The sequence below is a fragment of the Sesamum indicum genome, linkage group LG9, assembly GCF_026168435.1.
Source record: "Sesamum indicum cultivar Baizhima isolate 11 linkage group LG9, ASM2616843v1, whole genome shotgun sequence".
Classification (NCBI taxonomy): domain Eukaryota; kingdom Viridiplantae; phylum Streptophyta; class Magnoliopsida; order Lamiales; family Pedaliaceae; genus Sesamum; species Sesamum indicum.
In genome coordinates, this window is record NC_142665.1 from 24,270,823 (window position 1) to 24,295,228 (window position 24,406).

General features: G+C 36.2%; 2 protein-coding genes across 11 annotated transcripts in view; both read right to left on the minus strand.

Moving 5' to 3' along the window:
* Positions 1 to 893: 893 nt before the first annotated feature.
* On the minus strand, positions 894 to 21,790 carry LOC105177523 (uncharacterized). Of its 6 annotated transcripts, none has more exons than XR_002288397.2 (7): positions 21,712 to 21,790; positions 21,427 to 21,487; positions 6,118 to 6,530; positions 5,538 to 5,600; positions 4,734 to 4,867; positions 4,454 to 4,523; positions 894 to 1,154 (listed from the first exon to the last, which is right to left on the minus strand). XR_002288397.2 is itself a non-coding variant. In XM_020699317.2 (4 exons), the coding sequence occupies exon 3, from the start codon at positions 6,505 to 6,507 to the stop codon at positions 6,127 to 6,129; it is 381 nt and encodes a 126-aa protein (XP_020554976.1). In that variant the 5' UTR covers positions 6,508 to 6,530; positions 21,427 to 21,487; positions 21,712 to 21,790; the 3' UTR covers positions 5,778 to 5,796; positions 6,118 to 6,126. The 6 variants fall into 6 exon arrangements, 1 of the variants encoding a protein (XP_020554976.1); XR_002288396.2 differs by having other exon boundaries at positions 4,427 to 4,523; XR_016067311.1 differs by having other exon boundaries at positions 894 to 4,523.
* LOC105177524 (uncharacterized) overlaps positions 894 to 24,406 on the minus strand; it is a 30,532-nt gene continuing 7,019 nt past the window's right edge. For 2 of the 5 annotated variants that reach the window (XM_088884720.1, XM_088884722.1), the window contains 5 exons: positions 23,096 to 23,508; positions 22,516 to 22,578; positions 21,712 to 21,845; positions 21,427 to 21,487; positions 17,847 to 18,113 (listed from right to left, as the gene is read on the minus strand). In XM_088884720.1, coding sequence (XP_088740846.1) covers positions 23,105 to 23,485 — 381 coding nt within the window. In that variant the 5' untranslated portion in view covers positions 23,486 to 23,508 and the 3' untranslated portion in view covers positions 17,847 to 18,113; positions 21,427 to 21,487; positions 21,712 to 21,845; positions 22,516 to 22,578; positions 23,096 to 23,104. Of the gene's footprint in view, positions 1,155 to 17,846; positions 18,114 to 21,426; positions 21,488 to 21,711; positions 21,846 to 22,515; positions 22,619 to 23,095; positions 23,509 to 24,406 lie in introns of those variants that run through there. The other 3 variants (XM_088884721.1, XM_088884723.1, XM_088884724.1) reach the window with 3 other exon arrangements.

Sequence of the window (24,406 nt, forward strand, 5' to 3'; positions counted from 1 at the left end):
TTTATAATTCATGCATATATATTTTAAGTTTATATTATTTATGTGCGTAAATATCATTTTTGATCCTTCAATTATGTCACTTATACAGACTTGATCCCTTGAATTTGTGGCTCATCAAATTTAGCCTCTAACGTTTGAAAGTTTCAGAACTCATACCATTAAAGAAAAGGTAGTATGAGGCCACTCCACTAAATACACTTTTTTGCAGTTTTATTCACCCAAATTACTACTTAACACAATCTCATAAGTTTTATTTTCAATTAAGAGCATATTTACTTACCAGTACTTTGGATAGTTTCCTGCATTGATTAGGATGGGCTAATTTAGTACATGTTTACTTAACATGGGATAATGATATTGGTTATACTTGAAACATGTTTACTTGCATTTATGATCACAAGAATTACATTATAAATTGAGAATTTTACCCATACATGAAACAAAATGTATTGTATAGTATTCTAGCACCCTTTTAAATAAATCAATTTTTCACTGAATTTTACAGATCAAATAAAGATCCAAGTTTCAATCATAGAATCAAAGAGACTCATTCCTCAATGCCATTTAGAGTAACATTCAGTCTTGCAAGAAGTGGAGGAATTGAAGGCAGCTTGGTTTGGCAACAGTGTGTCTAAACGATGGAATCATACTTGGATGGATCTGAAATTGATTTGTCTGAAACTCCATCAATAAGCTCAGTTATAACGTCAACAGTCAGCCATAAATAAAAACGCCATAAATGTCGTCCATTTTTTTTTTCTTTTCTTGATGTTTACTTATGTATTTCCAAAGGGAAAAGTGATGATTATATTACCAGTTTGGTGTTTGTGTTGCAATCAATTTCGAATCGATTTTTAATACTATGTCCCAATTTTGAAGTAACAAATATCAAATTCTTTGATCAAAACTTTTATTTCCTTGGCTAAAAAAATAGTCTTTACATTAGTATTCTAATTTACAATAGGCAAGACTAGTTTCTACAACAGAGGGCTTCAAATGTCCTTGGACTTGTGTCAAGATCATCTTCAACAGAAAAGGTCTTTTCTTGTGTCGAGATCATCTTCAATAGCGTTGTTTCTCGACACATCTTTTCTTGTGTCAAGATCATCTTCAACAGCGTTGTGTCGCATCGTATGACATGTCATCATGTAAGCCTGAAAAGAAAAACAAAAGGCAAAGAATGAGAAACATGTGCAATCTATCTATACTCGTTAATTAAGGCCGAGGACTCAAAGCCCATCACTGATTTGTCACATGTGCTTGCCTAAATAACCTCGTACCCCCAAGAGGTGGACATCTAAGGTTAATGTAGAAAATTTAAATACTCTACTGAACACACAATGTACTTCAACAACATTCAAAACCAAATGGCAAGTTATGTAGCCACGTTGTTGCTCTCTCTCCCTCTTCCTCTAACAGAGAAAGTGACCAATGTTCCTATATGTTTCCCCTTTGTCAACTTCTCCCTTATTTGAAAATCCAAAAAGTTGAAAGCCATTGTATTTTCCTTTGTACACTTCAAAACCCAAAAGTCTGCTTTGATTTTTATAAAGTGTCCAAATTCTCACTATTCTAATTTGAAAAGAACAGGTACATGGATTTTTTAAGCCTCCGAAAATACGAGGGATGCAAATTGAGAAGAATGCCTCTTTCGAGAACAATACTCCAACCTTTTGGCAAATTTGTTCCTAATTTATTCAATATGTTGGATTTGTTTCAAGGGTTTGCTTTTGCAGAACTATTTAACATCATATATTTAACATTTTGTACAAATTTTACAAAAAATCATATCTCGTCATGTTATTGACATTTGACTTTTACAGGTGTATCACAATATAAAATTTGTTGGAAAATTATTACTATACAAAACACAACTTATTTATTTGTGAACTTCATTAACAAAACATCACATACTAAAATATTGACGGTTGTGTACATGCCAATTTCTCGAATACATGTGCATTTGTATTGATAAATATTATCATAATTAATACGTCAATTTTTTCCAGTGTTCTCGATAATTAAAAAAACTTACATTCAATCATCAAAATGTGGGGAAATTCATCCATTTATAGGGAAAACGTCAGATGAATTGCTTTTTTGAAATGATGAAAACTGCTTTTTTATAAATTAAAAAAAAAAAAACTGGAATGGGCTTTTTCGAGGAATTTCGAAGCATTTATCCAAAAGCAAATAAATGAATGCATCTCACAAACTACCAATTATTAGGTAGGTTTTTTAAACAAAATGCTGGATACAAAAGTTTGTGCACTAGAATCTGATTTAGGAAGAAAAAAGTTTATCAAAAGAAATTTATTCATTCAAGTAAGTTTTAGACAAAAGGAAAGACCAAAAGAGAGAGAGAGAGAGAGAGTAAAATACTTGTGGTAAAACATGAAATGAAGGCATTTAACAAGAAAAACAAATTTCTAAATATAAGATTATTTAGTTGTCAAAACTGCATGTTGCTTCAAACTACCAATTATTAGGTAGGTTTTTTATACAAAATGCTGGATACAAAAGTTTGTGCACTAGAATCTGATTTGGGAAGAAAAAAGTTTATCAAAAGAAATTTAATTCATTCAAGCAAGTTTTAGACAAAAGGAAAGACCAAAAGAGAGAGAGAGAGAGAGTAAAATACTTGTGGTAAGTACATGTTTTAGAAAAATGAAGGCTTTTAACAAGAAAAACAAATTTCTAAATATAAGATTATTTAGTTGTCAAAACTGCATGTTGCTTCAAAAAACATTTCTCAAATTTGAGACATCATATTAAAGAAAGAGTTCTCAAATCCCTTTAAAAAAAATCAAAAGTGGCATGTAGACAACCATCCTATATTTTGGCATAGTGTTCCATTATCAAAGATCACAAATAAATAGTTTATGATTGTATGGTAAAGAATTTCTAACAAATTTTTCTACGATACACCTGCAAAAGTAAAGATGTCAAGGAACATGACAACATAATTTTCTGTACATCCATACAAAATGATAAATAAATGGCATCAAAAAATTGTAAAGCAAACCCATGAAAAGAACCCCACAAAATGAATAAACCACGAGCAAATCTACAAAAAGAAAGAAGTTTTGTTCTTCCGATTGGCATTCAACTCTACACATGCATCCTCATATTCCTAGGAGCCTTAAAACATACACATTCCTGTTTCTTCCAAATTATAATGGTGATAACGAGGACACTTCACAGAATCACAGCAGGGTTTTAGGTTTTGAAGTTTACAAATTGTAAAAACAATGGTTCAACATTTTCTTGATTTTCAAACGTGGGAGAAAAAATCAACAAAGTAGGATGGAAAGGAACAAGGATCACCTTTCTGGTAGAAAAACAAGTCGAGAGGAAACCATAGATACAACGATTACCATTAGGCTTTAAATGTTGTCAAAATGCATTATTGTAGCAGCCAATGTGTGTTTCAGTTGAGTGTTTAAATTTTCTGCTTAACCTTTTGATTTCCACACAACTCTTAAGAATAAGAGATTACTTTAGTTTGCACAAAATTGACAAACCAAATTCAAGCTGAGGCCCTCAATCTTACAAGAAACGAGTATAGATACAATCAAAATAAAATGCTTGTGACACATGGCACTGAAAAATGATTTTTCGAATAAGTTGATTCCAGTTTATAATTGTATGCTATATGTGTTATGGGCAAAGAAAATCAAATATTGCCTCCACATCCTATAATATGCATTAAGACAGGATTGTGAAAGCAACTTGAATATGACAAAAGAAGATAGCTAATCATTCGGGTTCCACAGGTGCAACCTGTTACTTAAACCATAGCTCATAGAGTTCTCCAGTTAAAGGGGGCATAAGCAAAATAGCAATAATACTCCATAAACAACAAACTACCAAGATGCAGGGGCATAAGAAACAAAGCAAAAATACTTCACAACCATGAAAGTTTTCTAGATGCAGACATAAGCAACAGAGCAGAAATACTTAATAACCAAGAGAGCTCTCCAGATGCACTTAAGAAAAGAAATACTGCTGATCGATCACAGGCTACTAATGATTTAAGAAGATTACTAAACTCCAGCTGAACTAGAAGTAAAAGAGAGCAGCTGGAAGGCACTTACATTACAGTGAATATACATATACAGAGAGAGATAACCTGTTAATTCATCAAACCAAGAAACCAAGCAACAGAAAGAGTCACATGCACAATAATCAAGTTGTAATCTCTCCAAAATTCACTTATTTGCTAGTCTACAGTATCAAGAATCAAATCATAAGAATATTGAAAAAAGAGACTGGATTCAAAGATAATACCACTCTGAATACCAAGAACCAAGGAATATAAGCAATGCAAAGCCATGGTAGAATCTTAATGCACAACTTCAAGATAAGAAATGCTGAAAGCACAAAAATGACAATGCCTTTGAAAGGAAGAGACTATGGAAGTTACACAAGAAACTTGAAATGAAATGATTACGTCTCATAGCAAATTCTCTTGAGGAGACGTCGCATTTACCCCCAAGGAGGGAATGTCGAACAAGCAAGACCTGCCAATATAGACGTAAAAACGGTGTCCAATCATGTTGATAGTATGAAATATAATATGAAAATTAGTAAATATATAGTTTAAATTGTGACGCTTCACTGCTCTTCTAAATCACCAGAGTGACTGCACGGAAAGTGTAGCACAACCAACTTATCTGAGGAAGTGTACTGGACCAGAAAAGTATAAAGCATACAGTTTGTGCAGCTCATACCAAGGAGGGTGTATGAGAATCAGGCTGCCAACTTCCAGCTCAACATCACTACATATTCTCGGGTTGAAGATGATGGTCAAAGTCCTTGCCACCCCTTTCATTCTCATACGCAAGCTATCCTCCCAATATGATTTCTGAAGAGGCAACACATGTAATCACGTAATTTTTCTGTCATTATAAAGGATCATGCATGGAAACTAGTGGATGTGTTCAGTCAATCATGTAGTCACTAAAGTCACATAACTCGTTGCTCCTTTCATAAAATTTAAGTATTTTTTCGAATTGAACTTTTTAAAGTTGTTACTCCATGATTGTACACACACACAAGACTATGCAAGGATCTAGTTTTCAAATGATTCCAGCAAATGCAACTGCTTGCTAAAGCTAGACTGTGGTTTTCATTCTTTAGCTAGTTTGATGTTCAGGTAGCAAAGCAAACCTTTCCCTCTCCAACAGGTGCACAAGAACAAACAATCAGCTCTAACAGCCTTATTCGTCACAGATTGAACCGAAATACTAATTTCACAAACAGACCATCACACTTGAAAAGATGTAGGCAAAATCAGAAAATGCATTTGTTTTGTTAGTGGCCTGTATGCCACTATCAAATAAATGATGATAATGAGAGGTAGAACTCAATTGACAGAGACATACATAATTGCAAGGAATAGGTTCGTGGCGATTGAAAACAATGAGTAAGGATAACAGATTGATAATGAATTCATCATGAGAACTTTCAAGTGAAGATTAACATGAATCAAACCAAGAATTCCAATCAAAAAGTCCAGTTTTGTAGTTTCCCACCTGATATGTAGTGCGAACAGCCAAGCATGAATATCTTCAAGAAATTCAAGTTCCTTCATAATCCTGTCGGGATTGGCAATAAAGGAGGATGCAGATTAAAACCCTGAAACGCATATACAAATTTGAAAAAATAAAACTACGATTGCGGTAATAATTCATTCATCACACAAACAATAATAAGGCTTTCCAAGAAAATGCAAGAAATCATATTGTTCTTGCCTTTCCAAGAACTAGTACAGAGAAGGAGATTGCAGTGTGCCTACGGAAAAACACAAGACCTAATTACCATTACTCCCACCCCTCCAAGAAACATCAACATATATAACAACCAAATCAAGAACACAAAACAATTTCACCGAAACAAGATCATAAAACCCCAATTGAGGCCGTCAAAACATTAAAAGAAAATGAAAATACCATAATGAAGTAGCCGATGAAAACATCACTAGCATCTCTACCGTCAAAGTCGTAAAGATATAGACCCAATTTATATCTAACAGCCTTATTCGTCACAGATTGAACCGAAATACTAATTTCATAAACAGACCATCACACATGAAAAGATAACCAAAATTCATACCCGGAAATTTTATTTCTGGTATCCGCCACCGATAGCATTATCATCCTCGATGACTTTCGCAGTCAAGTACGGCCTAGGGAAATCAGTCAGATCAAAAGTCTTCTCCTTCATCATCTTCTCCACGTCAGCCTTCTCCAAAACGGTGCGTTTTATTGGGGGTCGGTTGCGGCGCTGGTCGCGAGGGAAGTACTTGATGTCGTAAACGGTTTCTGGTAAGGAAGTGGGGACGATGGCTTTAGCGGGGACGGTGGCGGGGCAGAAGACGCGGTATTCCGTAGCCTTCTGTACGGCGGAACGATATTCTGGATCAGCTACAGGGCCGGTGATTTCCCAGGGTTTCTTTATGTGAAGACGGAGGGTTTGGATTAGGGATTTCGCAGCGGATGCCATCGAAGAATTGGGGATTTCTTTCACTGCGCCAGAGCTCTGCAGTTCAGAAGTTAAAAGAAGGGTGGGGAGAATGTTAAGAAAAATGTTGTAAATACTAAATACAAAGCGCTTTTCACTCACCAATTTTGTTTACCGTTGGCATCACAATGAACAACAATTTTTTTTTAAATTTAAAAATATATTAAAAATAAAAATAAAAATATATAAATTAATAAATTATATTTCAAAAATAAACAATAAAAATTAAATAAATTAATTTAAGTTATTGTCGATACAATTAAAGAATTATTGTTGTGATGTTAAAATGACATGAGATCACTTTTGTAAAACAAAAATATAATTACAATTAATTTTTAAAATTATCTAATTAAGGGTATAATTTCATATTAAAATATTATATGGTGATGTTATTAGTAATCATGTAGTGAACGTAGATGATCTTTCTTTTATATACTAGTCGTTATGTCACGTTGTAATTATGGCTCGCAAATAAAATTATTTTTATGTAAATCAGGAATAGATACAGATATTAAAAATCAAAATAAATTGCCATTACTTTTAAATATTTCTTTTTTTGTATTTCTACTTTATGTTTAGATATAAATTTGTACGCAATCAATTTTCATGTCTTTAAACCAATATTTTTAATGTAGTTTTTTTTCAAAAGTTTATCATATTCTTATCAACAATATTTTTGGAGATAATTACACTGCTCTCTTCTGAAATTTAATATAATTGTAATTAAATTCTTGTAGTTTAGAGAAAGTTATGTATTGCATCCCTAACACTTATTTTGTTTAATAAATAGAATAATTAATTAATTAAAATTTATTGATATTAGTAAAAAAGTTAAATGCAAATTCATATTTTTATGCAATTGACTTATTACTGACTAATTAGGTGATTAAATAAATACTTTTTAAAATCAAACTATCTTTATACATGTTCGCACTTATAAATGCAATTATTATATAATTCGAACAAAACATAAGGGGAAGTTAATGTAATTATTCCATAATTTTAGTTCATATTTAACTGATTATGATTGATTAATTGCGTATCGTAGTTAAAAGAAAAGGACAATACCATTATGAAGTAGCCGATGAAAACATCACTAGCATCTCTACCGTCAAAGCCGTCAAGAAGAAGAACCCAAACAGAAAAGATGAAGAAGTAAACAAGAATCAACCCCTCTTCTTCAAGATCGTATAACTAACCGCCCATCAAGAAAGATATATAGAAATTACCATAAAATTCTCCAATTTATATACGCACACCAAAGTAGAATCGTTTTTCACTCACCAATTACCAAAGATGAATCGCTATGCCTCAAGATGCTTATCGTGGATTTTAGTTTTGGTTCTAACACATATTCCGAATTAATAAGTATTTAAAAAAATTCATAATATTTTTGAAAAATTATAAAATTAAGGAAATATACATAATAGTCATAAAAAAGTTAAACATATTACCTTTCTTATAATCCATATATATATATGTGATCCGGGTCGAAATCTACGCGACCTCCTTGGTTCGATCTCCCAAGCGGTTCGAGGTCGCTCCTCCCCCAGACTAGTGATTGAGCCCTGAGAAAAGAAGCAGATCGTTAGGCTTGCTGGGGTGGCCCCCAGCTAAGGCCCTCCGATGCTTAAGTCAGTGTTTGGGTTGAGGTTAAAATATGGGGTCGCTTAGAAAAATAGCGAGCTGAAGGTATAATGCGGTCAAGACGACGTACCTTAAATGCACTGACTGGGAGGTATTTATAGAGAACCTGGGGGTCTATCGATCCGCTATGCGCGCGCCACGTGTCTCAGGTCGTCGGGTCGGGTAGCGACCCGACCCGGTAAAAGTGGTGCGGGTCATGCTGGCTAGCTTGCGATTTTGGGCCCCATTAGGGGCAAAGTTGTCTTTTTACGAGAGAATAGGGTCTTACCCCCATCATTACTCCCCTACTTTTCTTAGTGTGAGTAGCACGCTAAGGAAAGTCGAATGGTCCATCGATCTCGTCCTTTAGATCATCACCGCCATCTCGATATCCGACCGTTGCCTTCGACATCCGACCGTTGTCTTCGACACGAATCTCCATAAATTTACCCCTATAAATATTGGGGGTTCGACTGCAGCTTTGCTCTTCACTATCAATTCTCAATCGTTCCTCGCGCGACCTGCTTCTTCCAGCTGCGACCTGCCTTCTAGCCAGGTACTTCCGAGTGACCTCCTTTTAATATTATGTCTTCCAAGCCTAGTAGTTCTAGTAGCTCATCTGGTAGTTCGAGTAGCTCTGGTAGTTCGTCGAGTAGTTCTGGTAGTTCGTCGAGTAGTTCCGGTAGCTCATCTGCGACCTCACAAAGGCCCATAGCTCATAGGAAACAGATAGAATCTCCTAACGTAGGTGGAAGCGACCCGGAAATAACAATCCCGCTGATGACCTCCGAACATAGCGAGGGCGAACCAACTGACAGTCCTTGGTTAGCCATTGAGAGTACTTTATACTGGACAGCTGATGCGATCAGAGAGAGGTATTATATCCCTTCCGATTTCGAAATTATTCTACCTTCTCCTTCAGATCGCATGAATCGACCTCCCCCAAGCAGTTGTCCAATTTCTATTGTGCATTTAGCCGCCGGTTTGCGTTTTCCCCTTCCTCACGCTGTTGCTAGAATTTTATCTAGGTTAGAGATAGGCCCCATGCAACTAGCTCCCAATTCCATTTGCCATATTTTATCTTTTATTATCATAATGCAATACTTCGAGCTTGAACCCGACTTCGATAGCTTCTGGTCGCTTTACAAGTTTACGACCTCGAAGAGGTCAGGCGACCAGGGCTTCTTCTATCTCACTGCCAAACCAAACTGCTCCTTTGTTACCAAGTTAAAGTCCAATGTGGGCTCTTGGAAAGACAAATTTTTCTTCCTTCGACCTCCTCCTAACCAAGTCTGGCCATTCCCCTGTGACTGGCGAACTACTAAACCCGAACCCAAATTCCACGGCGTAGGGTTAGATGACGACCTGATTGTTACTATCATCCAGTATCAATATGCAACCAAATTGCTTTTGACGGAGCATACCCTGAAGCTCGCAGGTCTCGGTCCGGCTCCTATCCGAACCCGGGGTTCTTTAGGTGATCAATCTCTTACCTCCCTCTGTTCGTAATTTATGGTACTTAGTGGTGACTGGTTTATATCTTTGCAGATTCTGTCGTGATGGATGCCCGTATTGCAAGAATGGTTCGTGCCAAAAGGGCTAAGCGAGCAGTTCCTCCTTTGGGACCAGACTCCCAGCGTACTCCATCTGCTCCCTCAAAAAATGCGTCAAGGTCGCACGGAGTTCGCTCTCTGAGTTCGCCGTGCCCGACTCCCGTTGAGGTCGCTAGTGAAAATAACGATCCCGTTCCTGAGCATCTGTCGATTGGTTCCGAAGAACAAAGTGATCCTGAACCGCTCATACGGAAGAAATCTAAGGGGAAACAGGTCGCTTCAGAGTCGTCCAGGAGGAAGCGTAATTCCCCGCGACCTAATCCCCCATCTGAAAAGAAATCCAAGGCAAATTCTTCAGCGGAGAGCGAGAATCTGAAGGTAGTTGACGAATTGACTGCCTGGTGGAGAGAGACCCAGGTGGACCTCCAATCGCCTTCATATAGTCCTGCTGCCATGGAGGGTGAGAAACTGATACCGAACTGGGCCATCTCGGGCCAAAGTTCTGTGCTGAAGACCCATGTTGGCCAAGACTCCTGGGAGTTGTATAAATCCACCATCCTGCCTCGCGATCAAGCTCTCCTCGCTCCCATGTCGCATATTCGGGTCGAGCAGAACTTCGCTCACTCCCTCGCACGGGTAGTGTTCTACCAACTTCAACTTCTTTTGCTTTTGCTTTAACTAATTCTTAGCTGCTATATGTAGGTCTCAGCTTTCGGACATCATTTGTCCTTAAAGTGCAATTACTGGCGACATTAGAAGATGGTCGCGGACAAGCTACTTGAGGAAAAGAACTCGAAGTTAGCGACCTATGAGAAAGAGAAGGTCGAGCTCGAGGCTCAGAAATCTGAGCTCGAGGCTCAGTTAAGGGAGCTCAGGCAGAAGGTCGCATCTTCGGTGGAGTCGGCTAAGGCTGAGGGATTTTCGGCGGGTCGGGTGGCCGGCCGAGAAGAGTACCTCTTCTCAGAAGAGTATCAACACAAGCTCGAAGTTGCCCGAAATCAAGGTCGCGAACAGTACTTGAGTTCTGATGACTATAAGAAGACCTTAGCGGACACTCGGTTACAGGGAGCTCGAGATTTCATGAAGTCTACCGCCTTCACAACCGCTGTAGAAGCTAAGTCTGCTGACTACCTCATAGAAGGTTTTAATCGCTGCATTTCTCAAATAAAGAAGCTGAAGGGGTTTGCCGATGGGTTCGACACGAACTGGACCGACCCGTCCTTGGATGGTAATCTCGCGGCGTTCCCTGAAGAACCCCCTTTGAAACATAATGATGAATTTGCGGTCTTGGTGGAGGAACTTGAGAGTATGGACGAAGATGCAGCAGGGAAATAGGCTCTTGTATTTTTTATTTCACAGATCTTACTCTGGGATCGAATCTGTAAATCAAATCTGTAATTTATTCTTCTCAATGAAATTTCTTCTCAAGTGATTCCTCTTTCCTCTTCGTGTTCCAAGAATTCCCATTAAGATAATCATCAATCCGACCTCAAATATAGGGAGAATTGGAGGGATTTTCAAGCACTTTCCCTGATCGCATTGATCGGTTTTGGCTGACAGGGAGGATGCATTCTTTTAGATCGCATAATCAATGGTTACCAGACGATTTTGCACCTTATGTGGTCCTGACAGGTTGTACCCTTTCCAGGCCTCGTAGTTGGTGGTCCTTTATAGACGAGGGGTCCCGTTGTTGACGGTCTTCTGCAGACACAATAGGTCGCGCCTTTTGCAGGTCGCGTAGTTGGTGGTCTTTCGCAGACACATGAGGTCGCGCCTTTTGCAAGTCGCGTGATTGGTGGTCTTTCGCAGACACATGAGGTCGTTTAATTGGTGGTCTTTCACAGACACATGAGGTCGCGTAGTTGGTGGTCTTTCGCAGACACAGGAGGTCGCGCCTTTTGCAGGTCGCGTGATTGGTGGTCTTTCGCAGACACATGAGGTCGTTTAATTGGTGGTCTTTCACAGAAAAATGAGGTCGCGCCTTTTGCAGGTCGCGTAGTTGGTGGTCTTTCGCAGACACATGAGGTCGCGCCTTTTGCAGGTCGCGTGATTGGTGGTCTTTCGCAGACACATGAGGTCGTTTAATTGGTGGTCTTTCACAGACACATGAGGTCGCGTAGTTGGTGGTCTTTCGCAGACACATGAGGTCGCGCCTTTTGCAGGTCGTGTGATTGGTGGTCTTTCGCAGACACATGAGGTCGTTTAATTGGTGGCCTTTCACAGACACATGAGGTCGCGCCTTTTGCAGGTCGCGTGATTGGTGGTCTTTCGCAGACACATGAGGTCGCGCCTTTTGCAGGTCGCGTGATTGGTGGTCTTTCGCAGACACATGAGGTCGTTTAATTGGTGGCCTTTCACAGACACATGAGGTCGCGCCTTTTGCAGGTCGCGTAGTTGGTGGTCTTTCGCAGACACATGAGGTCGCGCCTTTTGCAGGTCGCGTGATTGGTGGTCTTTCGCAGACACATGAGGTCGTTTAATTGGTGGTCTTTCACAGACACATGAGGTCGCGCCTTTTGCAGGTCGTGTGATTGGTGGCGGCATGATATTGCATCGTAGAATAGGATACCACTGGAGCTATTTATTTCATGTGAACATTCATACGTGCCAATACAACCAAATATTGTGATTGCATACATGATTTGTGATGTAAATACTAATATTTCAAAAACATAACAATCATCCGTCATGGAAATAAAGATATGAACATACCCACTGTAGTGGATTGCTATCTTCAGTCCTCGTCACGCTTGCTCTCTGGAGGTGACCGTCGTCGCGTACTAGTGGTATATTGGCGGGAAAGGTCCCCTCTCCTGCTACCTTCGCCTATTTCGACTTCGTTCTCGATCTCCTTCCCATTCTCTATCCTTGATTGCATTCATTTCCTCCTCGTTGATATATTTGTGGGCCAAAAGCATCAATTGTTCTAAATCTCCGGGGGGATCTCTAGCTAATGCTGATGCGAATGGTCTCTTTTTTAAACCGTGTATTAATATACTCATCATCATATCAATCCGCAGCTCCTGCACCTCCAATGTCTCATTATTGAATCTCCCCATAAAATCTTTAAGAGATTTCTCTCTTCCTTGCCGGATCGCAAATAAGTGGATCGCTGATCTCTTCGACTTTTGTTTGCTAGCGAAGTGGTATGCGAACCTGTGTATTAATTGCTTGTATGATCCAATGGTCCCGTTAGGCAAGCCAGTGAACCATTCTTGTGCCTTTCCTGTCAAAGTAGTCACAAACAGCCTTGCGTTAATAGAATCCGTTTGCCTATATAAATTCATTACCATTCCAAACATAGTGATGTGCTCGCGCGGGTCCTTCGTCCCATCGTATCTAGGTAGATCGGGTAATTGAAAATTTGGACCAACAACTTCGGATAGCATTTCGTTGGTGAAGGGCGAGTTCGTATTTTGCCTAGCCAGGTCGCCTTGCTTCTCCAGGTCACTTCGCTTCTTCAGGTCGTCTAGCTGTTGCTTCAATTTCTCTATCTGCCTTCTTACGCCTCCCACTTCAGCCCTGGACTGTCCTGCCTTACTGGTAGATGTGGTAGCTGATCTCTCTCTCACCCGACTGGTTCTTGGCATTATTTCCTTATTCTTCCTCATGCGAACAGTTACTTCTAATTGACCACCCAAGATCATTTTCCTCCGTTCTTCCGTCCGTCTTTTCCTCGATGGTTCCCTAACAGATGAGCAGTGCTCATCCATGACATTCTTACTCGCTATCCCGATCATCCGCTGCTTCTCTTCCTCGGTTAGATGCCACCTTCCCTCTTGTTCACGCCTAGATGATTCTGACATGGCGAATTCTTCCTCAAACCAAATCTAGAAAGGGGGCTTTCCTCAGTTTTCCACAGACGGCGCCAACTGATCTGGGTCGAAATCTACGCGACCTCCTTGGTTCGATCTCCCAAGCGGTTCGAGGTCGCTCCTCCCCCAGACTAGTGATTGGGCCCTGAGAAAAGAAGCAGATCGTTAGGCTTGCTGGGGTGACCCCAGCTAAGGCCCTCCGATGCTTAAGTCAGTGTTTGGGTTGAGGTCGAAATATGGGGTCGCTTAGAAAAATAGCGAGCTGAAGGTATAATGCGGTCAAGACGACGTACCTTTAATGCACTGACTGGGAGGTATATATAGAGAACCTGGGGGTCTATCGATCCGCTATGCGCGCGCCACGTGTCTCAGGTCGTCGGGTCGGGTAGCGACCCGACCCGGTAAAAGTGGCGCCGGTCATGCTGGCTAGCTTGCGATTTTGGGCCCCATTAGGGGCAAAGTTGTCTTTTTACGAGAGAATAGGGTCTTACCCCCATCAATATGTATATTAAATTTCTATGTATTTATGTGGGTAAATATCACTTTTGATCTTTCAACTATGTCACTGATCATGATTTGATCCCTCAAATTTCCGGCTCATCAAATTTAGCCTCTAACGTTTGAAAGTTTCATGACTCATACCATGAATGAAAAAGTGGTGTGAGGCCACTCCACTAGTGTAAGGGCGCCTGAATTGACTTTAAATAGTTTTCTGTATTGATTAGGATAGGCTAATTTAATACACATTTATTTAATATGGGAAAATATTATTGGTTGTACCTGAAATATGTTTACTTGCATCTATGATCACAGAAAGTACATTATGAATTGAAAATTTAATACAACAAAAGTGTTTAAAGCTATTGACGGAAAATCCATTGACAATGTCCCAGATGATTCAAAGCTTGAAGATGATGAATATGCTTATTTTTCAATTATTCTTAAGCTATCTTATTTTGTAATTAAAAAAGTAGGGAAATAGAATTTTGCTAAAGATCTTTGGAATAAGTTAGAAGAACTTTTTACTGAAATTTCTTTACTCAGTAAGCTTTTTTTACTGGAGATTTTTTTAGATATAAATTTGATTACTCTAAAAATATTGAAGAAAATTTGGATGATTTTTCAAAATTAATTCAAGACATAAAATTAACAGGAGATAAACAAAAAAAATAGATTATTACTCTCCTATAATGTTGTTAAATGTTATTTTTGAAACTTATGGAGATGTCAAAGCTGCAATTAAATATGAAGGGATAATGTATATTTAGAAACAGTGATTAGTGGCTTAAAAAGCAAAGAAATGGATATTAAAGCTAATAAACCTAGTTAGTATAGAAATCAAGTTAATTTTGTTAGGGAAAAACTAAGAATAAAAATTTTGATTATAAGTTTAGAAAGTATAGCAAAAACAGGATTAGAAGTAGAGGTAAAAGCAGGCTTAGGCCTAAATATAAGGAAGATTGACATAACGAAGATAGATAAAAAGAAAAAAAGATTTTATAACTATGGAGGTAAATGACGCTTTATAAAAGATTGTAAAAAGTTAAAGAGAAATAATACAAAAGAAACTGCAAATGTATCTAAAGAAACTTCTAATGAAGTTTATATGATTTATGATATTAATTCTACTAAATCATCCCTGCATATAAATGATTGGCTTATTGTCTCTGGATGCACTTACCATATGACTCCTTTTAAAGAAATATTAACAAAATATAGGTCTGAGAAACTGGGTTCTGTCTCTATGGCAAATGAAAAATTAAGTGATGTTCAAGGCCTTAGTGATGTTTGTTTAAATTTTGAGAATGGTTTCAAGTTTACATTAAGTAATGTTAGAAATATCCTTGAATTATGTCATAATCTGATATCATGTGCAGCCCTTGAGGAGGAAGGGCTAGAGGGAAGATCATGAAGGGTTCCCACACTATGTTTAAGGCAGAAAGAAAAAGTAATATGTTTGTTCCTAGGAAAGTTTTTGTTTCTTAATGAAGCAAAAATTTGAAGCTTTTGGAAAATTCAAAAACTGCAAAGTTTATGTTGAAAACCAAACTAGTAAGAAATTGCAAGCATTAAGAATGGACAATAGTTGGAATTTTATAACCAGCAATTTTCTGATCTTTGAAAATAATTTGATATTAAAAAGACATAAAACTATTCCTTGAACGTACGGATAGAACTTTATTTAATAAAGTAAGATGTTTATTAATAAGTTTTGGCTTGCCCAAAACTTTCTGGGAAGAAGTCATTTTGACTGTTGCTTATCTGATTAATCGTTCTCCTTTTGTTCCTTTGCTTGGTAAATTGCCAGAATGTGTTTGGTCTGATAAAGATGTTGTTCTTTCTTCACTTTGCAGTTTTTGGATGTTCTGCATTTGCTTTGCAAAATAGTGATAAGTTTGATCCCCGCTCCCAAAAATTTGTTTTTATCAGTTATCCTGATGTAACTAAGGGTATAGACTCTGGCTTAGAAGCCAACCAAGTTTTAGAGTTATAATTAGTAGAGATGTCATTTTTAATGAATCTGAAATGCCATGTTTTTCTAAATCACCTAAAAAAGATTAATAATATAACATAGAAACCACCTTTAATAAGATAGAGGAAACTGTACAGGAGAACCAACAAGGGAAAGAGGTTAATGAAGAAAATCAACAAAATATTGAAAATGATTTATGTGATAATAGTAACTGTGAAAATAATGGCTCTAGCATAGATCATTATCTACTAGCTAGACATAGAGAAAGACGTGAATCTAGGATTTCCTCTAGGTATAGAGACTTTCACTTAGCTTTGAAAATTGAGAGCTATGAACCATCCTCTTATATGAAAAAGCTGTAAAATCTGCTAATTCTAAACAATAGATAAAAGTCATGAATGAAGAAATTCAATCTTTATATAAGAATAAGACTTGGGTCCTAGTTCCTAAACCCGATAATGCTTCTATTATTGACTGTAAATGGATTTTTCAAGATCAACCAAGAAAATGATGAAACACGTTTTAAAGCAAGATTAGTTGCAAAATGTTTTACTCAAAAGAAAGGAATTTGTTACACTGAAATTTTTTTCTCCAGTTGTAAAATACACTACTACAAGAATTACTATTGCTCTGGTTGCACATTTTGATTGGGAACTTTAAGCAAATGGATGTTATAACTGCATTTCTGCATGATGATCTCAACGAACAAATTTATATATATCAACCCAGTGGTTTCATTGATAAGATTTGATTATGTTCTTATACTTAAAAAATGTTTTTATGGTCTAAAACAATTAACCAGACAATGGAATAAGAAGTTTGATCTCTTCATGCATTCTTTAAAATTTCAAAGAAGTACTATGACGTCCGTAGAATTTTTTCACATAATTGAAACACTAAATAGTAATTATTTAAGAATTTAAATTTAATCATAAATAAATTAAAAATTAAAAATGGAATATAATAAAACTTGAACGGATTAAATTGGAGTTCGTTATACTATTTAGAAGCAAATTATATTAATTAAGAAATTAGGTAGGAATGTATATGTGATTGTAATGTATGAACGTGTGAGATATGGTTATGAGATCGTATAATTGATGAAGTTAGTGATAGCGCTATTGTGAATTAAAATAAAAGATGATACTTACCTAGTTAGGAACATAGTTAATTGGTTACGATAATATGGTAGATGATGATGCGATATGAAAAATAAATGAGTTAAGTTAGGTACCATGGCGCGTAGGGTACCGAGATATTTCGGGTACTGGGGGATATCCTGTGTTGTTAGCTACACACTAGGGTGGTGCGGGAATGTCATGATTGTTGTAATGTCCTGTGCTGATATTGCTACACACCGGGATTGAGAGTATGAGGATATCACATACAATGGGTATCCTGTGCTGTATATGATAAGACATTGACTCAATAATGATAGTCGGCAAAACCGTTGATTGATGTACTCCAATTAGAGTAAGTAGGACACTTAGATAATTAACGATAACATCAAATATTATGTCGCGGACAGATTTACAGTTGCGATTTTAGGTTGTTTAGTTGTTAAATATTCTAGTATTTTGTCAGGTTTGTATTTAAAATTTTGTGTGTTGTTTGTTACCCTATTTTCCTTTGAGATTATGTATATGAGGACATGTGTTACGTGTAAATATAAAGTTTTGTAGATATCTATTATCTCCTGTGATATCTACATACTATATTGATAAAATAGAATTTATTTTTCGAGTTGAAAAAAAATTACTTATAGAATGAGTTTGCTATTAAGGAAAGGATGAAATAGTGATCATTAAATTTAGAGAGTAGGGGGTTTTAAAAGTATAGAAACAAGTTTTGAAGTAACAAATATCAAAATCTTTTGATCAAAACTTTTATTTCCTTGGCTAAAAAAATAGTCTTTACATTAGTATTCTAATTTACAATAGGTAGGACTAGTCTCTACAACAGAGGGCTCCAAATGTCCTTGGAATCATGTCAAGATCATCTTCAACAGGAAAGGTCTTTTCTTGTGTTGAGATCATCTTCAACAGCATTGTTTCTCGACAGATCTTTTCTTGCATCTTCAACAGCGTTGTGTCATATCGTATGACGTGTCATCATGTAAGCCTGAAAAGAAAAACAAAAGGCAAAGAATGAGAAACATGTGCAATCTATCTATACTCGTTAATTAAGGCCGAGGACTCAAAGCCCATCACTGATTTGTCACATGTGCTTGCCTAAATAACCTCGTACCCCCAAGAGGTGGACATCTAAGGTTAATGTAGGAAATTTAAATACTCTATTGAACACACAATGTACTTCAACAACATTCAAAACCAAATGGCAAGTTATGTATCCATGTTGTTGCTCTCTCTCCCTCTTCCTCTAACAGAGAAAGTGACCAATGTTCCTATATATTTCCCCTTTGTCAACTTCTCCCTTATTTGAAAATCCAAAAAGTTGCAAGCCATTGTATTTTCCTTTGTACACTTCAAAACCCAAAAGTCTGCTTTGATTTTTATAAAGTGTCCAAATTCTCACTATTCTAATTTGAAAAGAACAGGTACATGAATTTTTTAAGCCTCCGAAAATACGAGGGATGCAAATTGAGAGAAGAATGCCTCTTTCGAGAACAATACTCCAACCTTTTGGCAAATTTGTTCCTAATTTATTCAATATGTTGGATTTGTTTCAAGGGTTTGCTTTTGCAGAACTTTTTTAACATCATATATTTAACATTTTGTACAAATTTTACAAAAAATCATATCTTGTCATGTTATTGACATTTGACTTTTACAAGTGTATCACAATATAAAATTTGTTGGAAAATCATTACTATACAAAACACAACTTATTTATTTGTGAACTTCATTAACAAAACATCACATACTAAAATATTGACGGTTGTCTACATGCCAATTTCTCGAATACATGTGCATTTGTATTGATAAATATTATCATAATTAATACGTCAATTTTTTCAAGTGTTCTCGATAATTAAAAAAACTTACATTCAATCATCAAAATGTGGGGAAATTCATCCATTTATAGGGAAAACGTCAGATGAATTGCTTTTTTGAAATGATGAAAACTGCTTTTTTATAAATTAAAAAAAAAAAAAAACTGGAATGGGCTTTTTCGAGGAATTTCGAAGCATTTATCCAAAAGCAAATAAATGAATGCATCTCACAAACTACCAATTATTAGGTAGGTTTTTTAAACAAAATGCTGGATACAAAAGTTTGTGCACTAGAATCTGATTTAGGAAGAAAAAAGTTTATCAAAAGAAATTTAATTCATTCAAGTGAGTTTTAGACAAAAGGAAAGACCAAAAGAGAGAGAGAGAGAGAGAGAGAGAGTAAAATACTTGTGGTAAAACATGAAATGAAGGCATTTAACAAGAAAAACAAATTTCTAAATATAAGATTATTTAGTTGTCAAAACTGCATGTTGCTTCAAACTACCAATTATTAGGTAGGTTTTTTATACAAAATGCTGGATACAAAAGTTTATGCACTAGAATCTGATTTGGGAAGAAAAAAATTTATCAAAAGAAATTTAATTCATTCAAGCAAGTTTTAGACAAAAGGAAAGACCAAAAGAGAGAGAGTAAAATACTTGTGGTAAGTACATGTTTTAGAAAAATGAAGGCATTTAACAAGAAAAACAAATTTCTAAATATAAGATTATTTAGTTGTCAAAACTGCATGTTGCTTCAAAAAACATTTCTCAAATTTGAGACATCATATTAAAGAAAGAGTTCTCAAATCCCTTTAAAAAAAATCAAAAGTGGCATGTAGACAACCATCCTATATTTTGGCATAGTGTTCCATTATCAAAGATCACAAATAAATAGTTTATGATTGTATCGTAAAGAATTTCTAACAAATTTTTCTACGATACACCTGCAAAAGTGAAGATGTCAAGGAACATGACAACATGATTTTCTGTACATCCATACAAAATGATAAATAAATGGCATCAAAAAATTGTAAAGCAAAAACCCATGAAAAGAACCCCACAAAATGAATAAACCACGAGCAAATCTACAAAAAGAAAGAAGTTTTGTTCTTCCGATTGGCATTCAACTCAACACATGCATCCTCATATTCCTAGGAGCCTTAAAACATACACATTCCTGTTTCTTCCAAATTATAATGGTGATAACGAGGACACTTCAAAGAATCACAGCAGGATTTTAGGTTTTGAAGTTTACAAACGTAAAAACAATGGTTCAACATTTTCTTGATTTTCAAATGTGGGAGAAAAAATCAACAAAGTAGGATGGAAAGGAACAAGGATCACCTTTCTGGTAGAAAAACAAGTCGAGAGGAAACCATAGATACAACGATTACCATTAGGCTTTAAATGTTGTCAAAATGCATTATTGTAGCAGCCAATGTGTGTTTCAGTTGAGTGTTTAAATTTTCTGCTTAACCTTTTGATTTCCACACGACTCTTAAGAATAAGAGATTACTTTAGTTTGCACAAAATTGACAAACCAAATTCAAGCTGAGGCCCTCAATCTTACAAGAAACGAGTATAGATACAATCAAAATAAAATGCTTATGACACATGGCACTGAAAAATGATTTTTCGAATAAGTTGATTCCAGTTTATAATTGTATGCTATATGTGTTATGGGCAAAGAAAATCAAATATTGCCTCCACATCCTATAATATGCATTAAGACAGGATTGTGAAAGCAACTTGAATATGACAAAAGAAGATAGCTAATCATTCGGGTTCCACAGGTGCAACCTGTTACTTAAACGATAGCTCATAGAGTTCTCCAGTTAAAGGGGGCATAAGCAAAATAGCCATAATACTCCATAAACAACAAACTACCAAGATGCAGGGGCATAAGAAACAAAGCAAAAATACTTCACAACCATGAAAGTTTTCTAGATGCAGACATAAGCAACAGAGCAGAAATACTTAATAACCAAGAGAGCTCTCCAGATGCACTTAAGAAAAGAAATACTGCTGATCGATCACAAGCTACTAATGATTTAAGAAGATTACTAAACTCCAGCTGAACTAGAAGTAAAAGAGAGCAGCTGGAAGGCACTTACATTACAGTGAATATACATATACAGAGAGAGATAACCTGTTAATTCATCAAACCAAGAAACCAAGCAACAGAAAGAGTCACATGCACAATAATCAAGTTGTAATCTCTCCAAAATTCACTTATTTGCTAGTCTACAGTATCAAGAATCAAATCATAAGAATATTGAAAAAAGAGACTGGATTCAAAGATAATACCACTGTGAATACCAAGAACCAAGGAATATAAGCAATGCAAAGCCATGGTAGAATCTTAATGCACAACTGCAAGATAAGAAATGCTGAAAGCACAAAAATGACAATGCCTTTGAAAGGAAGAGACTATGGAAGTTACACAAGAAACTTGAAATGAAATGATTACGTCTCATACCAAATTCTCTTGAGGAGACGTCGCATTTACCCCCAAGGAGGGAATGTCGAACAAGCAAGACCTGCCAATATAGATATAAAAACGGTCTCCAATCATGTTGATGGTATGAAATATAATATGAAAATTAGTAAATATATAGTTTAAATTGTGACATCAGTTTTGCTTCACTTCACTGCTCTTCTAAATCACCAGAGTGACTGCACGGAAAGTGTAGCACAACCAACTTATCTGAGGAAGTGTACTGGACCAGAAAAGTATAAAGCATACAGTTTGTGCAGCTCATACCAAGGAGGGTGTATGAGAATCAGGCTGCCAACTTCCAGCTCAACATCACTACATATTCTCGGGTTGAAGATGATGGTCAAAGTCCTTGCCACCCCTTTCATTCTCATACGCAAGCTATCCTCCCAATATGATTTCTGAAGAGGCAACACATGTAATCACGTAATTTTTCTGTCATTATAAAGGATCATGCATGGAAACTAGTGGATGTGTTCAGTCAATCATGTAGTCACTAAAGTCACATAACTCGTTGCTCCTTTCATAAAATTTAAGTATTTTTTCGAATTGAACTTTTTAAAGTTGTTACTCCATGATTGTACACACACACAAGACTATGCAAGGATCTAGTTTTCAAATGATTCCAGCAAATGCAACTGCTTGCTAAAGCTAGACTGTGGTTTTCATTCTTTAGCTAGTTTGATGTTCAGGTAGCAAAGCAAACCTTTCCCTCTCCAACAGGTGCACAAGAACAAACAATCAGCTCTAACAGCCTTATTCGTCACAGATTGAACCGAAATACTAATTTCACAAACAGACCATCACACTTGAAAAGATGTAGGCAAAATCAGAAAATGCATTTGTTTTGTTAGTGGCCTGTATGCCACTATCAAATAAATGATGATAATGAGAGGTAGAACTCAATTGACAGAGACATACATAATTGCAAGGAATAGGTTCGTGGCGATTGAAATCAATGAGTAAGGATAACAGATTGATAATGAATTCATCATGAGAACTTTCAAGTGAAGATTAACATGAATCAAACCAAGAATTCCAATCAAAAAGTCCAGTTTTGTAGTTTCCCACCTGATACGTAGTGCGAACAGCCAAGCATGAATATCTTCAAGAAATTCAAGTTCCTTCATAATCCTGTCGGGATTGGCAATAAAGGAGGATGCAGATTAAAACCCTGAAACGCATATACAAATTTGAAAAAATAAAACTACGATTGCGGTAATAATTCATTCATCACACAAACAATAATAAGGCTTTCCAAGAAAATGCAAGAAATCATATTGTTCTTGCCTTTCCAAGAACTAGTACAGAGAAGGAGATTGCAGTGTGCCTACGGAAAAACACAAGACCTAATTACCATTACTCCCACCCCTCCAAGAAACATCAACATATATAACAACCAAATCAAGAACACAAAACAATTTCACCGAAACAAGATCATAAAACCCCAATTGAGGCCGTCAAAACATTAAAAGAAAAGGAAAATACCATAATGAAGTAGCCGATGAAAACATCACTAGCATCTCTACCGTCAAAGTCGTAAAGATATAGACCCAGTTTATATCTAACAGCCTTATTCGTCACAGATTGAACCGAAATACTAATTTCATAAACAGACCATCACACATGAAAAGATACGCAAAATTCATACCCGGAAATTTTATTTCTGGTATCCGCCACCGATAGCATTATCATCCTCGATGACTTTCGCAGTCAAGTACGGCCTAGGGAAATCAGTCAGATCAAAAGTCTTCTCCTTCATCATCTTCTCCACGTCAGCCTTCTCCAAAACGGTGCGTTTTATTGGGGGTCGGTTGCGGCGCTGGTCGCGAGGGAAGTACTTGATGTCGTAAACGGTTTCTGGTAAGGAAGTGGGGACGATGGCTTTAGCGGGGACGGTGGCGGGGCAGAAGACGCGGTATTCCGTAGCCTTCTGTACGGCGGAACGATATTCTGGATCAGCTACAGGGCCGGTGATTTCCCAGGGTTTCTTTATGTGAAGACGGAGGGTTTGGATTAGGGATTTCGCAGCGGACGCCATCGCAGAATTGGGGATTTCTTTCACTGCAAAGAAGGGTGGGGAGAATGTTAAGAAAAATGTTGTAAATACTAAACACAAAGCGCTTTTCGCTCACCAATTTTGTTTAACGTTGGCATCACAATGAACAACAATTTTTTTTTAAATTTAAAATATATTATAAATAAAAATAAAAATATATAAATTAATAAATTATATTTCAAAAATAAACAATAAAAATTAATTTAAGTTATTGTCGATATAATTAAAGAATTATTGTTGTGATGTTAAAATGACATGAGATCACTTTTGTAAAACAAAAATATAATTACAATTAATTTTTAAAATTATCTAATTAAGGGTATAATTTCATATTAAAATATTGTATGGTGATGTTATTAGTAATCGTGTAGTGAACGTAGATGATCTTTCTTTTATATACTAGTCGTTATGTCACGTTGCAATTATGGCTCGCAAATAAAATAATTTTTATGTAAATCAGGAATAGATACTGATATTAAAAATCAAAATAATTTACCATTACTTTTAAATAATTCTTTTTTTGTATTTCTACTTTATGTTTATATATAAATTTGTACGCAATCAATTTTCATGTCTTTAAACCAATATTTTTAATGTAGTTTTTTTTCAAAAGTTTATCATATTCTTATCAACAATATTTCTGGAGATAATTACACTGCTCTCTTCTGAAATTTAATATAATTGTAATTAAATTCTTGTAGTTTAGAGAAAGTTATGTATTGCATCCCTAACACTTATTTTGTTTAATAAATAGAATAATTAATTAATTAAAATTTATTGATATTAGTAAAAAAGTTAAATGCAAATTCATATTTTTATGCAATTGACTTATTACTGACTAATTAGGTGATTAAATAAATACTTTTTAAAATCAAACTATCTTTATACATGTTCGCACTTATA

What these genes read in the sequence shown, in the direction of transcription:
- LOC105177523 (XM_020699317.2), bottom strand. Translation starts at nt 6,507, where the DNA reads ATGGCATCCGCTGCGAAATCCCTAATCCAAACCCTCCGTCTTCACATA.